The sequence below is a fragment of the Staurois parvus genome, unplaced genomic scaffold, assembly GCF_062004578.1.
Source record: "Staurois parvus isolate SC_StPar_1 unplaced genomic scaffold, SC_StPar_1.0 ptg001191l, whole genome shotgun sequence".
Classification (NCBI taxonomy): domain Eukaryota; kingdom Metazoa; phylum Chordata; class Amphibia; order Anura; family Ranidae; genus Staurois; species Staurois parvus.
This window is the reverse complement of record NW_028318987.1, coordinates 286,077-300,775: the sequence shown is the minus strand read 5'-3', so window position 1 is coordinate 300,775 and position 14,699 is coordinate 286,077. Positions and strand designations below refer to the sequence as shown.

General features: G+C 41.2%; 1 protein-coding gene across 1 annotated transcript in view; it reads right to left on the bottom strand.

Annotated features, from left to right (window-relative positions):
- Positions 1-14,699, bottom strand: part of LOC149438473 (IgGFc-binding protein-like) — a 43,530-nt gene that overhangs the window by 27,471 nt on the left and 1,360 nt on the right. The window contains exon 2 of the mRNA XM_089659811.1: positions 5,237-6,518. Coding sequence (XP_089515937.1) covers positions 5,237-6,518 — 1,282 coding nt within the window. The remainder of the gene's footprint in view (positions 1-5,236; positions 6,519-14,699) is intronic.

Genomic DNA, 14,699 nt, shown 5'->3' with positions numbered 1-14,699 from the left:
ATGTTTCTGTTACAAGGAAAATTTTTGTGTATTGAAGTTGAATTGTTAATACAAGGCCGTGTTGGCCATTTTACTCCAACAGTGGTTTGGTTTTCCTTTATTGGGGAGTATGTGAGAGAGAGAGAGTTACCTGATTGGTGACGGGTGTGCGTGGTGGGGTCTTCGACACCTTTGGATGTGGTTGGGGGGTATCGTCAAAATCAGTGCGGGAGGAGACAACGGTGGAGCGAGCTTCCCTCCCGCCCTCCCTTGGGGTTTGTTTGGGTGTTTTTTCCGATTCCAGTTTTTTTTGTTCGGGTTCCTGGGGCGGTTGTTGGTCTTTGGAGGCGGCACATACTTTTAAACTAAAGCTAATGGTTGGGACCCATCGGTGGTATGGTGTGCATGGGTGCCTTCCAGTTAACTAAAGGTTTAACTGGAAGGTGGAGGTTCTGCACTGCGGATGGTGTGTTTTGTCTCCGAGTCGGTGTGTTGCAGCTGGAGGCCTAGTTTTAATATAGGTTCCTCGGGGGGTATCAGTTTTTGTTTGGTGCCTTCAAAGACCAACAACTTCTCCTGTATGTTTCTATTATAAGGAACGTTTTTGTGTATTGAAGTTGAATTGTTAATAAAAGTCCATGTTGGCCATTTTACTAAAACGGTGGTTTGGTTATCTTTATTGGTATGTTAATGGGGTATGTGTGAGAAAGAGAGAGAGAGAGAAAGAGAGAGAGAGAGAGAGTCAGCGGTGTAGGGGGTCTTAACTAGCATATCTCTTATGCTCTAGTCATGTATTGAGGTGTAGCCCCACAGCTTTGAAGGGCTTCCCTGGAAACCTAAGGTAGCCACCCCGATGTATGCAATTCCAGCTGGAATTGCATACATCGGGGTGGCTACTTTGGGTTTCCAGGGAAGCCCTGCAAGGGAATACTGTGGAGTACTGCTCCACTTTGCGCTCAGGTTTTCTCTGCTCAGTGCACACATGCTCATTATGTTCAGCATGCCAGGAATCATGGGATATGTAGTCCCACCATATCAGATCCCATCCACTTGTAAACTGCACACTCCCCAACCAAGGATTTGGAGAAGTGCAGTGAAGAGGGACACAGAGCAGAGATCTTCTAAAAGGGAAATGTAGGTTGGATAATTAGTAATGAGCCAAACATACCAGGTACCAGGACCAGGATCTGAACCCACAACCTCTTCTGAGTCTGGCAGTAGTTGTTCTTGCTGTGCCACCAAGGACAGCTCCCTGCCTGATTCCTTGAACAACTTTGCCCTGAGTCTTGTTTCTCTTGCTCCTCCCACGAATGTCCTATTTAAGTCACTTCCTTTTAGATTATTGTGCTGTTTCCGGCTGATATCTTGCTCTTTTGTGTACCTGCAGCTGGCTTTATCTCCACCAGGGCTGCTGTTGGAAACCATGGGGCCTCATACAGCCAACCTGAAAGGCCCGCCACCCTCCCAAAAAAACAAACAAACAAAAAAATTCCCCAGTTATGAATGAACACAATAAGTGATCAATACCGATCACTCATTGTGTTCATTCAGGAAAGGAAGGGGCTGGTAAATGGGACATATTTACCATACCCTTCCCCCACTCTCCATCCTGAGAGATCCTATTGTGTGCTTGCAGTTGCTGGTGGAAAGGAGAGGAGGAAATTTGGTAGCACTGCGGGATGGGGGGCACACAGGGGGGCTTGGGCAGTAGGGGAAATGTATGGTGCCACAGGGAGGGTAATAGGTGCAGCGGGGGGGCAATTACTGGAACCACTGTTGGCCTGGGCCCCGTACAGGAGGACTGGTGGTTCCTCCTTATCCACAGCCCTGATCTCCACTACTACTTGTTACCGACCTTGGTTTGTTTCTCGACTACACTTCCACTTGATCCCAACCTGCAACCACTCGATCCCAACATGCAACCACTTGATCCCAACCTGAAACCACTTGATCCCAACCTGCAACCACTTGATCCCAACCTGCAACCACTTGTTTCAAACTTTTGGCTTGTTTACCAATTATGCATCTGCTTTATCCCTACCTACTATATCTGCTAATGAACCCCGGCTTTCTCATCTCCTGATGCAGCCATCCTGAGCACCATGACCTGGTACTAGACAACCTTGCCTTGAACCTTGTTTCTCTTAGACCTTGAACCCTTCACTCCACCCATGAACTTTCCATTTTAGCCATGCCTCTGCACTTTCTGTTTGCCAAATTATTGTGCTCTCTCCAGCCAATATCTTGCATTTGTACCTTAGATTGCACACCCCTTGAGGGTTAGGGAATGGTGTGAATGTACAATATATATGTAAAGCGCTGTGTAAATTGATGGCGCTATACAAGTACCTGAAATAAATAAATAAATTTGTCCCTCTTTCTGCTGTCCGTTTCTCTGCTACCACTTGTTACTGACCTTTGTCTTCTTCTTTGACTTGATCCTTGATTCTGCTTGATCCCATCTTGTGACCACTTGTTATCGATCATTGGTTAGTTTAATAACTACGCTTCTGTTTGATCCCCATTTAGACCCAGGCTTGCTCACCTCGTGGTGGGGTGATCTTGACCACCATGACATTTTTTTAGACAAGCTTGCCTTGAAGCTTGTTTCTCTTAGACCTTGAACCCTTCACTCCTCCAATGAACTTCCCATTTTAGCCATGCCTCTGCACTTTCTGTTTCCCAGTTTATTGTGCTCTCTCCAGCCAATATCTTGCCTTTGTCCCTCTTTCTGCTGTCCGTTTCTCTGCTACCACTTGTTACTGACCTTTGGTTTCTCCTTCGACTTGATCCTTGATTCTGCTTGATCCCATCTTGTGACCACTTTTTATCGATCATTGGTTAGTTTAATAACTACGCTTCTGTTTGATCCCCATTTGGACCCAGGCTTGCTCACCTTGTGGTGGGGCGATCTTGAGCACCATGACATGTTTTAGACAAGCTTGCCTTGAACCTTGTTTCTCTTAGACCTTGAACCCTTCACTCCTCCAATGAACTTCCCATTTTAGCCATGCCTCTGCACTTTCTGTTTCCCAGCTTATTGTGCTCTCTCCAGCCAATATCTTGTCTTTGTCCCTCTTTCTGCTGTCCGTTTCTCTGCTACCACTTGTTACTGACCTTTGGCTTCTCCTTCGACTTGATCCTTGATTCTGCTTGATCCCATCTTGTGACCATTTGTTATCGATCATTGGTTAGTTTAAAAACTACGCTTCTGTTTGATCCCCATTTGGACCCAGGCTTGCTCACCTTGTGGTGGGGCGATCTTGAGCACCATGACATGTTTTAGACAAGCTTGCCTTGAACCTTGTTTCTCTTAGACCTTGAACCCTTCACTCCACCCATGAACTTTCCATTTTAGCCATGCCTCTGCACTTTCTGTTTGCCAAATTATTGTGCTCTCTCCAGCCAATATCTTGCATTTGTACCTTAGATTGCACACCCCTTGAGGGTTAGGGAATGGTGTGAATGTACAATATATATGTAAAGCGCTGTGTAAATTGATGGCGCTATACAAGTACCTGAAATAAATAAATAAATTTGTCCCTCTTTCTGCTGTCCGTTTCTCTGCTACCACTTGTTACTGACCTTTGGCTTTTTCTTTGACTTGATCCTTGATTCTGCTTGATCCCATCTTGTGACCACTTGTTATCGATCATTGGTTAGTTTAATAACTACGCTTCTGTTTGATCCCCATTTAGACCCAGGCTTGCTCACCTCGTGGTGGGGTGATCTTGACCACCATGACATTTTTTTAGACAAGCTTGCCTTGAAGCTTGTTTCTCTTAGACCTTGAACCCTTCACTCCTCCAATGAACTTCCCATTTTAGCCATGCCTCTGCACTTTCTGTTTCCCAGTTTATTGTGCTCTCTCCAGCCAATATCTTGCCTTTGTCCCTCTTTCTGCTGTCCGTTTCTCTGCTACCACTTGTTACTGACCTTTGGTTTCTCCTTCGACTTGATCCTTGATTCTGCTTGATCCCATCTTGTGACCACTTTTTATCGATCATTGGTTAGTTTAATAACTACGCTTCTGTTTGATCCCCATTTGGACCCAGGCTTGCTCACCTTGTGGTGGGGCGATCTTGAGCACCATGACATGTTTTAGACAAGCTTGCCTTGAACCTTGTTTCTCTTAGACCTTGAACCCTTCACTCCTCCAATGAACTTCCCATTTTAGCCATGCCTCTGCACTTTCTGTTTCCCAGCTTATTGTGCTCTCTCCAGCCAATATCTTGTCTTTGTCCCTCTTTCTGCTGTCCGTTTCTCTGCTACCACTTGTTACTGACCTTTGGCTTCTCCTTCGACTTGATCCTTGATTCTGCTTGATCCCATCTTGTGACCATTTGTTATCGATCATTGGTTAGTTTAATAACTACGCTTCTGTTTGATCCCCATTTGGACCCAGGCTTGCTCACCTCGTGGTGGGGCGATTCTGGGGACCAAGACCTGGTACTAACATGCAGAAAAACCCATCTCAACCATAAGAAGCTCTGGTGGACATGTATGTATTTTTAAAACATAATGTATTTTTCTTCCATGTGGGCTGCTATGGACTTTAACAGGGAACCTCATGCAAAGATCAAGAAAAAAAGCATGAGGCCCCCCCAAAAATTCATATCAGACCCTTATCCAAACATGCAGCCTGACATTTCAGGAAAGGGTGTCTTCCTTCATTCTCTCCCTCCTGAACCATACCAGGTGACAGGACCTCAACATGGAGGGTCCCACATGGAAGAAAAATATATTTTAAAAATACATTCTTAATATACTCTTCCCAAATATATTGACATATATTTCAAATATATATTTCAAGATATTTGTGAATATATTATTAAAAATATATTCAGAACGCATGCTGCTACATTTTTTTAGATGTTCAAAAATATCTGGAAAATATATTTTGAAAAATATATATTTTTCAAATATAGGCCTTTGGAAAATATATTTTAATTTACATTTTTGGAATACATGTTAAAATATATTCGTGTAGGCCAAGGTATAATGTTTTTTTCTAAATATATTGAAAATATATTTCTGTTCCATATGGAGTACCTTGTTAAAATGTTTACTGCATTGACTACCTAATGTTTTTTAACTACATATGAAATGAGTAACCTCTTCCAGAAGGTTTTTTGTTTTTAATGTGAAATAAATTGCATTTCCCAAGCCAAAAAACATGGTGAAAGCCCAATGGTCGAGTGAAAAAGATGTACCTGTATTTCTTTTTAATGTACGGGAAAATAGAAAATGAACTTACTCATGAAACAAACTCCAGACAGCCCGTAGCTTTCATGCTGTGAAATGCCAACACTCAACACCGACAAGCTTGATGTCAAATGGCTCACGATGTGAGTCTTGGACCTTTGCCCATAGCGGTAGAGGGCCCAGGAGTATTTTGTCCTGGGTATTGGTCTCCAATTGATCATTCGAAGGCTCATGCTGTTGAACTTGATCCCGACAGTGCTGGATGTCAGGGCTGTAATCAGCACTGCATTGGTGATGTTTTGAAGGCCATGAACGTAGTATTTAGTGCAGTACTTGGAAATGTCGGGAAGTGCAGTAAAGAAGGCATCAAACTGGAATTTGTTATTGACGCCACCAGTGCAGTAATACAAAACCTGGATAGAAACATTTGCAGAGATTGCTATGGGTTCGTTGTGGTGGATCCGGAGGGTTTTTACATCCCCACCGTGAAGTACAATGCTGTCGTTTTTAAGAATTGATGTGCAATTGATCTCTGTGTCCTGAGAAGCGGTCACGTACAAGACATCGTACTGGAACTGGTAAGGTAGAGGAGCCACAAAATACTCTTTCCCCCAGTTGGGCACTGGGTTGAGCTGCTCAAAGACATGATCACAACGTCCATTTCTCCAAGAGCAGGTGACTCCGCTAAGCACAGCCACCAGATTACTTGACGAAACCTTTGTCCCTGATAGATCTCTTGAGCTTTGTAGCTGGAACACCTGAAAAGGTCTGAGGTCCACCACGAGAGGATTATTCCAAGTAATATTAGCCCCGTTAAATATGACCCACCCATGGACAAAAACAGAAACTTTGGAGGTCATCTCATAGTTGACGACAACGAACTCCTTTAAATTTTCAACAGGCTCCTCAACTGGAGTAACGATGTAGTAGGTGTAGTGCAGCTGGTCAACTGGAAGCACAACCGTACGATCAGAGGAATCGGTCTTTGAACTCACCATGATCACCGAAATATCATGGTTGGCCGTGACTAAGACAGAGTTATTGGAGAAGCCTGAGCCAACCACTTCAATGTCCTTCGGCAAGTTAAATGTTTTTGACTCTCCGCTATTGAGATTTGCGCTCTGGCTGTAATTTTTGTTGGTCACGAAGACTCTGACAGTGGTGAGGGCACTGAAGGCAGTGATAGTGAGTTCAAATTTAGTATCTGCAAAGCTACTATTGGAGTTTTGAAGGAAGGCTGTGACAAATTCTTGTCCAATGTGCATGGTGAAGCATTGACCTGTAAGAAAAAGACAACAGATATTAGATTTTGTTTTGGGTGGAGCAGAGGAGGGCTACAACTGGGAGCTGGGTAGGGGTGGAACCAAGGGACGGTGTTTGGAGGTGGGTAAGGGTGGAACCAAGGGACGGTGCTCGGAGGTGGGTAGAGGATGGAACCAAGGGACAGTGCTCGGAGGTGGGTAGGAAGTGGAAACAAAGGACGGTGCTCGGAGGTGGGTAGAGGATGGAACCAAGGGACAGTGCTCGGAGGTGGGTAGGAAGTGGAAACAAAGGACGGTGCTCGGAGGTGGGTAGGGGGTAGAACCAAGGGACGGTGCTCGGAGGTGGGTAGGGGGTGGAACCAAGGGACGGTGCTCAGAGGTGGGTAGGGGGTGGAACCAAGGGACGGTGTTCGGAGGTGGGTAAGGGGTGGAACCAAGGGACGGTGCTCGGAGGAGGGTAGGGGTGGAACCAAGGGATGGTGCTCGGAGGTGGGTAGGAGGGTGGAAACAAGGGGTGACTCAGAAGGGGAGAGTTGCTGCACCTACCCACATGGAAGAAGAATATATTTGAAATATATTTTAAAAATATTCTTCCCAAATATGTAGACATATGTTTGAAATACTACAATTTTGGCCGTATTCAATATATTTCAATAAATATATATATATAAATACATTTCAAATATACTGAATGTCTTTAAAAATACAAATCTACATTTTTGGAATGCATTTACAAATATATGTAAAAATATAGGTTAAAATGAAATTTTTATATGTTAAAATAAATCTGAAGAATATATTAAAAAAATATATTTTTAAAAATATTTTTCATATATTTTGCAATATAAAAAACACATGCAGTATATATATATATATATATATATATATATATACAGTCAGGTCCATAAATATTGGGACATCGACACAATTCTAACATTTTTGGCTCTATACACCACCACAATGGATTTGAAATGAAACAAACAAGATGTGCTTTAACTGCAGACTGTCAGCTTTAATTTGAGGGTATTTACATCCAAATCAGGTGAACGGTGTAGGAATTACAACAGTGTGCATATGTGCCTCCCACTTGTTAAGGAACAAAAAGTAATGGGACAATGGCTTCTCAGCTGTTCCATGGCCAGGTGTGTGTTATTCCCTCATTATCCCAATTACAATGAGCAGATAAAAGGTCCAGAGTTCATTTCAAGTGTGCTATTTGCATTTGGAATCTGTTGCTGTCAACTCTCAAGATGAGATCCAAAGAGCTGTCACTATCAGTGAAGCAAGCCATCATTAGGCTGAAAAAACAAAACAAACCCATCAGAGAGATAGCAAAAACATTAGGCGTGGCCAAAACAACTGTTTGGAACATTCTTAAAAAGAAGGAACGCACCGGTGAGCTCTGCAACACCAAAAGACCCGGAAGACCACGGAAAACAACTGTGGTGGATGACCAAAGAATTCTTTCCATGGTGAAGAAAATACCCTTCACAACAGTTGGCCAGATCAAGAACATTCTCCAGGAGGTAGGTGTATGTGTGTCAAAGTCAACAATCAAGAGAAGACTTCACCAGAGTGAATACAGAGGGTTCACCACAAGATGGAAACCATTGGTGAGCCTCAAAAACAGGAAGGCCAGATTAGAGTTTGCCAAACGACATGTAAAAAAGCCTTCACAGTTCTGGAACAACATCCTATGGAGAGATGAGACCGACATCAACTTGTACCAGAGTGATGGGAAGAGAAGAGTATGGAGAAGGAAAGGAATGCTCATGATCCTAAGCATACCACCTCATGGTGGTGGTAGTGTCATGGCGTGGGCATGTATGGCTGCCAATGGAACTGGTTCTCATATATTTATTGATGATGTGACTGCTGACAGAAGCAGCAGGATGAATTCTGAAGTGTTTCGGGAATATTATCGGCTCATATTCAGCCAAATGCTTCACAACTCATTGGACGCTTCACAGTGCAGATGGACAATGACCCAAAGCAGACTGCAAAAGCAACCAAAGAGTTTTTTAAGGGAAAGAAGTGGAATGTTCTGCAATGGCCAATCACCTGACCTGAATCCGATTGAGCATTTCACTTGCTGAAGACAAAACTGAAGGGAAAATGCCCCAAGAACAAGCAGGAACTGAAGACAGTTGCAGTAGAGGCCTGGCAGAGCATCACCAGGGATGAAACCCAGCGTCTGGTGATGTCTATGTGTTCCAGACTTCAGGCTGTAATTGACTGCAAAGGAGTTGCAACCAAGTATTAAAAAGTGAACGTTTGATTTATGATTATTATTCTGTCCCATTACTTTTGGTTCCTTAACAAGTGGGAGGCACATATGCAGATTGTTGTAATTCCTACACCGTTCACCTGATTTGCATGTAAATACCCTCAAATTAAAGCTGACAGTCTGCAGTTAAAGTACATCTTGTTTGTTTCATTTCAAATCCATTGTGGTGGTGTATAGAGCCAAAAATGTTAGAATTGTGTCGATGTCCCAATATTTATGGACCTGACTGTATATAAACACTTCATGTTGAAATGCATTTTTATTGCACCTATATGTAAAATATTTTTAAAAATATATTTCAAATATACTGTATATATATATATAGCAAATGGCCAACATTGTAGCATTTAAATTATCTGTCAATATATTTGGGAAGAATATTTTTTAAAATATATTTCAAATATATTTTTCTTCCCTGTGGGTATTCTCTGAGGAAAAAAAAGCCCTGCACCCTAGTATCCAATTGTGCAGGCCCATACAATACATAGATGTTGGCGGATGTTAAGGAGATTGTGCAGTCGGATTGTGCAGTGTATGGTTAACTAAAGACAGAAATCAATAAACACGAACACTTACAGATCTTCATACACATCATGCAGGCAAGGAGAGAACTCCATAATTTGGGTTCCATTTTGACAATCCCCCTAATAAGAAAATATAAGGTTTCAATAAAAAAACAAAAACAAAAAATATACATAAAATATCCTAAAGTCCAAGATTTCCCTCCTGGCCATAACTCGTGAAGCTATAAATATTGAGTTCTGTCTATGACACTCCAGTTAAATGTGACCGACTATTAATAGCGAGACCGTATCTACCTTTTCTTCCTTTGTCGGAGCCGAGGTTTTGCCTCCTGAGAGTCTGAGATGAGGGGTCCACTAAGGCAGGGGCGGACTGACAACTCATGGGGCCCCCCGGGCAATAGGGGATCATGGGGCCCCTGTGCCCTTGCCAAAACTCAAAAACCAATGAAAAAGGTACCAGGGGCATCTCATGGGGCCCCCTACTGACCCAAGGCCCTTGGGCAGTGCCCGAGTTTCCAAATAGTCAGTCCGCCCCTGAACTAAGGTCTTGCTTGACCATGTGTCTAGGGCATTAACTCTTGATGATTTACTAAAGAATACCATGAGGTCCATACAATCATCTGATCCATTTTGGGGCATTTTAGAAGCAACTCCAGGAAAATGTTAAATTGTCCCTTGGCGTAGGGCTGCACTCACACTGCACACTGGGACTTGTTTTGTCTAGGGGAGAGGAAAAATAGTTTTACTTACCTGTTCAGATGGCACTCCCCCACCTCCGGCGTTGGACTTTCCCTTGGTGTCATCATATCCATTACAGGGCTACGCACCCTGCTTTGGTGTTGATTAGTCATGGGCTTGGTGTTCAAGTCGAACGTAAATTCAATTCGAACATTGGCCGTTCATGTGGGGCTGTCCGCCCGCCGTGCCCCACAATGCACTGCACAGTGCATTGTGATTGGCCAAAGCAAGTTTTTTTTTCTTTGTCCCACGGTGTAGTAAACACACTTTCAAAACTAGCTCCCAGTGCAAAAAAAAAAGTGAGCACACAAAAAAAGTGCACAGGGTGTACGTTTAACCCTCCTCAGAAGAGAAAGGGCCCTAGCCCTGATCCCCCTGCAAGGCTGCTAACGGGGACTGAGGCACTCACTGGTCAACCTGGCTGAAACCAAACGGACCCCTTTCTTCAGGAGGCCTGCTGAAGCAAGACCACCCTGAATAGGTATTGGTTCTCCCCCTGAAGGGAGACCCCATGAAAGGAGGAGACACTGACCAAAAGGCCACATGACCCTGACCCCACCCCAAGACCTTCAGGACAGGTCCAAGGACCTACACCCTACCAATCAGGGAACAGGGGCGGACTGACCATTTGGGAACTCGGGCACTGCCCGAGGGCCCGGGTTAGTAGGGGGCCCCATGAGATGCCCCTGGTACCTTTCATAGGATTTTTTTGAGTGTGGTTTGACTGTGGGCGAGGACACAGGGGCCCCATGATCCCCATTTCCCGGGGCCCCATGAATTGTCAGTCCACCCCTGTCAGGAAAGCGAAGGTGCGTACTGTGCAAGTGACAAAACATACAAAAAAGGGGAAAGGGGAAGTGTATAAGCGCATTAGTGCCATAGTGTAGTACAATGGCGGGCCGTTCGGCCAGAAATAAAGAAATTCCTCCGGTCCTGGCCAAAAGGCCCGACCCTAGAGGCAGGTGTGAAAATAAAAATTGATTGGCCAAAGCAATGCACCTGATCACAGCGCTTTAGTAGCCAGGAAATGTCACGGATGGACTTATTGCCCAGGTGGCCACCTATCACGGGACCACGCTTGGAGTCACTGAGCTCCTGAGAGCGACCCATTCTTTCACCAATGTGTGAAGGGGGAATGTCCGAAGTCCCGAAACACATTGGCTTTCCTTCGAATTGTTACAAATCAAACATCACGAGTATGTACGCCTATTATTACACGGGAACATCACCGTGCCAACATCCCGTGTTTATATAGAATGCCAAAACCAAAGACGTGTTTCTACAGGATTTTCATGGTAGCAATCAACATATATATCAATTATCACAAAATGCCAATTTTATTGCACATAAATCCAAGATAAAACAAGAAATACAAATTCATATGAACAAATATCCCACCTCATAGCTCCCCCCCCCCCCCAATGCCACAGGTTAACCCTACCACAATAAGAAACTAATTTGTTACTTTGTTATATGTAAAGACGTCACATGACTCTGCGAATTGTTTTGTTTTCGGTCAACTTCTTACAAAGGTAGTTGTTTTTTTATTAAAAAAAATTGAATGTATATATACTGTATATCCAAACCATCGCCCAACTCGCAAATCATAACTTGCTCAACTCATAGCATAGGAAGGAGGGGGGCAAATAGAACCGCTCCTAAATCTGGTGAAGGAAACATGCCAGACGAGGGTCCTTTCATTGAGACTCAACTACCCCAATCCCCTAGATCAGTGTTTCTCAACCTTGTTTCAATCAAGGTACCTTTTAAAATTATGGACAGTCCCGAGGCACCCTTTAAAATTATGGACAGTCCCGAGGCACCCTTTAAAATTATGGACAGTCTTGAGGAACCCCTTAAAATTATGGACAGTCCCGAGGCACCCTTTAAAATTATGGGCAGTCTTCAGTCATCCTTTAAAATTATGGACAGTCTTCAGTCATCCTTTAAAATTATGGACAGTCTTGAGGCACCCTTTAAAATTATGGACAGTCCCGAGGCACCCTTTAAAATTATGGACAGTCTTCAGGAAACCTTTAAAAATATGGACAGTCTTCAGTCATCCTTTAAAATTATGGACAATCCTGAGGCACCCTTTAAAATTATGGACAGTCTTGAGGCACCCTTTAAAACTATGGACAGTCCCGAGACATCCTTTAAAATTATGGACAGTCCCGAGACATCCTTTAAAATTATGGACAGTCCTGAGGCACCCTTTAAAATTATGGACAGTCTTGAGGAACCCTTTAAAATTATGGACAGTCTTCAGTCATCCTTTAAAATTATGGATAGTCCCGAGGCACCCTTTAAAATTATGGACAGTGCCGAGGCACCCTTTAAAATTATGGACAATCCTGAGGCACCCTTTAAAATTATGGACAATCTTTAGTCATCCTTTAAAATTATGGACAGTCTTGAGGCACCCTTTAAAACTATGGACAGTCTTGAGGCATCCTTTAAAATTATGGACAGTCCCGAGACACCCTTTAAAATTATGGACAGTCCTGAGGCACCCTTTAAAATTATGGACAGTCCTGAGGCACTCTTTAAAATTATGGACAGTCCTGAGGCACCCTTTAAAATTATGGACAATCCTGAGGCACCCTTTAAAATTATGGACAGTCTTGAGGCACCCTTTAAAACTATGGACAGTCCCGAGACATCCTTTAAAATTATGGACAGTCTTCAGTCATCCTTTAAAATTATGGACAATCCTGGGACACCCTTTAAAATTATGGACAGTCTTGAGGCACCCTTTAAAACTATGGACAGTCCCGAGACATCCTTTAAAATTATGGACAGTCCCGAGACATCCTTTAAAATTATGGACAGTCCTGAGGCACCCTTTAAAATTATGGACAGTCTTCAGTCATCCTTTAAAATTATGGATAGTCCCGAGGCACCCTTTAAAATTATGGATACATTATGAAAACTTTGTTTAACTAAAAAGAGGGCTTGTTCCACCCGCTGCCTTGTGTACACATTTTGGGCAATTTTTAGACATTATGCCAAGGTACCCCTGAAGAAACCTCAAGGCACCCAGACACCCTGGTTGAGAAAGAATGGCATAGATCCTAAACTTGGGATGTTAAAAAAAATCTATTAAGAAATGTTTAAAAAAAAAAATCTTAATTAAGACAGGGAATTCCCACAGAAAGAAACCGTCATCCCTTTGTATCCGAACCTATACATTTATACAAAGTGACCGTATATGACGATATTATACACGCCAAAACCTGATCACCTCTAGATTCTCCTAGAAAACATATAATTGGTTTTACCATTTTATCAAATTTACCCAAAACAATTTTTTAGATGCAAATCATAATGTACAAAACTTTGTAACAGGAATCATGTTTAATGGTTGTTCTATAGATAAGAATAATAATGTATAATTAAAGATAGATGAATAAATAAATAGATAGATAGATAGATAGATAGATAGATAGATAGATAGATAGATAATAGATAGATAGATAGATAGATAGATAGATAGATAGATAGATAGATAGATAATAGATAGATAGATAGATAGATAGATAGATAGATAGATAATAGATAGATAGATAGATAGATAGATAGATAATAGATAGATAGATAGATAGATAGATAGATAGATAGATAGATAGATAGATAGATAATAGATAGATAGATAGATAGATAGATAGATAGATAGATAGATAATAGATAGATAGATAATAGATAGATAGATAGATAGATAGATAGATAGATAGATAGATAGATAATAGATAAATAGATAGATAGATAGATAGATAGATAGATAGATAGATAGACAGATAGATAGATAATAGATAGATAGATAGATAGATAGATAGATAGATGATAGATAGATAGATGATAGATAGATAGATAGATAGAAAGATAGATAGATAATAGATAGATAGATAGATAGATAGATAGATAGATAGATAGATAGATAGAGATAGATAGATAGATAGATAGATAGATAGATAGATAGATAGATAGATAGATAGATGATAGATAGATAATAGATAGATAGATAGATAGATAGATAGATAGATAGATAGATAGATAATAGATAGATAGATAGATAGATAGATAGATAGATAGATAGATAGATAATAGATAGATAGATAGATAATAGATAGATAGATAGATAGATAGATGATAGATAGATAATAGATAGATAATAGATAGATAGATGATAGATAGATAATAGATAGATAGATAATAGATAGATAGATAATAGATAGATAGATAATAGATAGATAATAGATAGATAGATAGATAGATAGATAGATAGATAGATAGATAGATAATAGATAGATAGATAGATAGATAGATAATAGATAGATAATAGATAGATAGATGATAGATAGATAATAGATAGATAGATAATAGATAGATAGATAGATAGATAGATAGATAGATAGATAATAGATAGATAGATATATAGATAGATAGATAGATAGATAGATAATAGATAGATAGATAGATAGATAGATAGATAGATAATAGATAGATAGATAGATAGATAGATAATAGATAGATAGATAGATAGATAGATAGATAGATAGATAGATAGATAATAGATAGATAATAGATAGATAGATAGATAGATAGATAGATAGATAGATAGATAGATAATAGATAGATAGATAATAGATAGATAGATAGATAATAGATAGATAGATAGATAGATAGATAGATAGATAATAGATA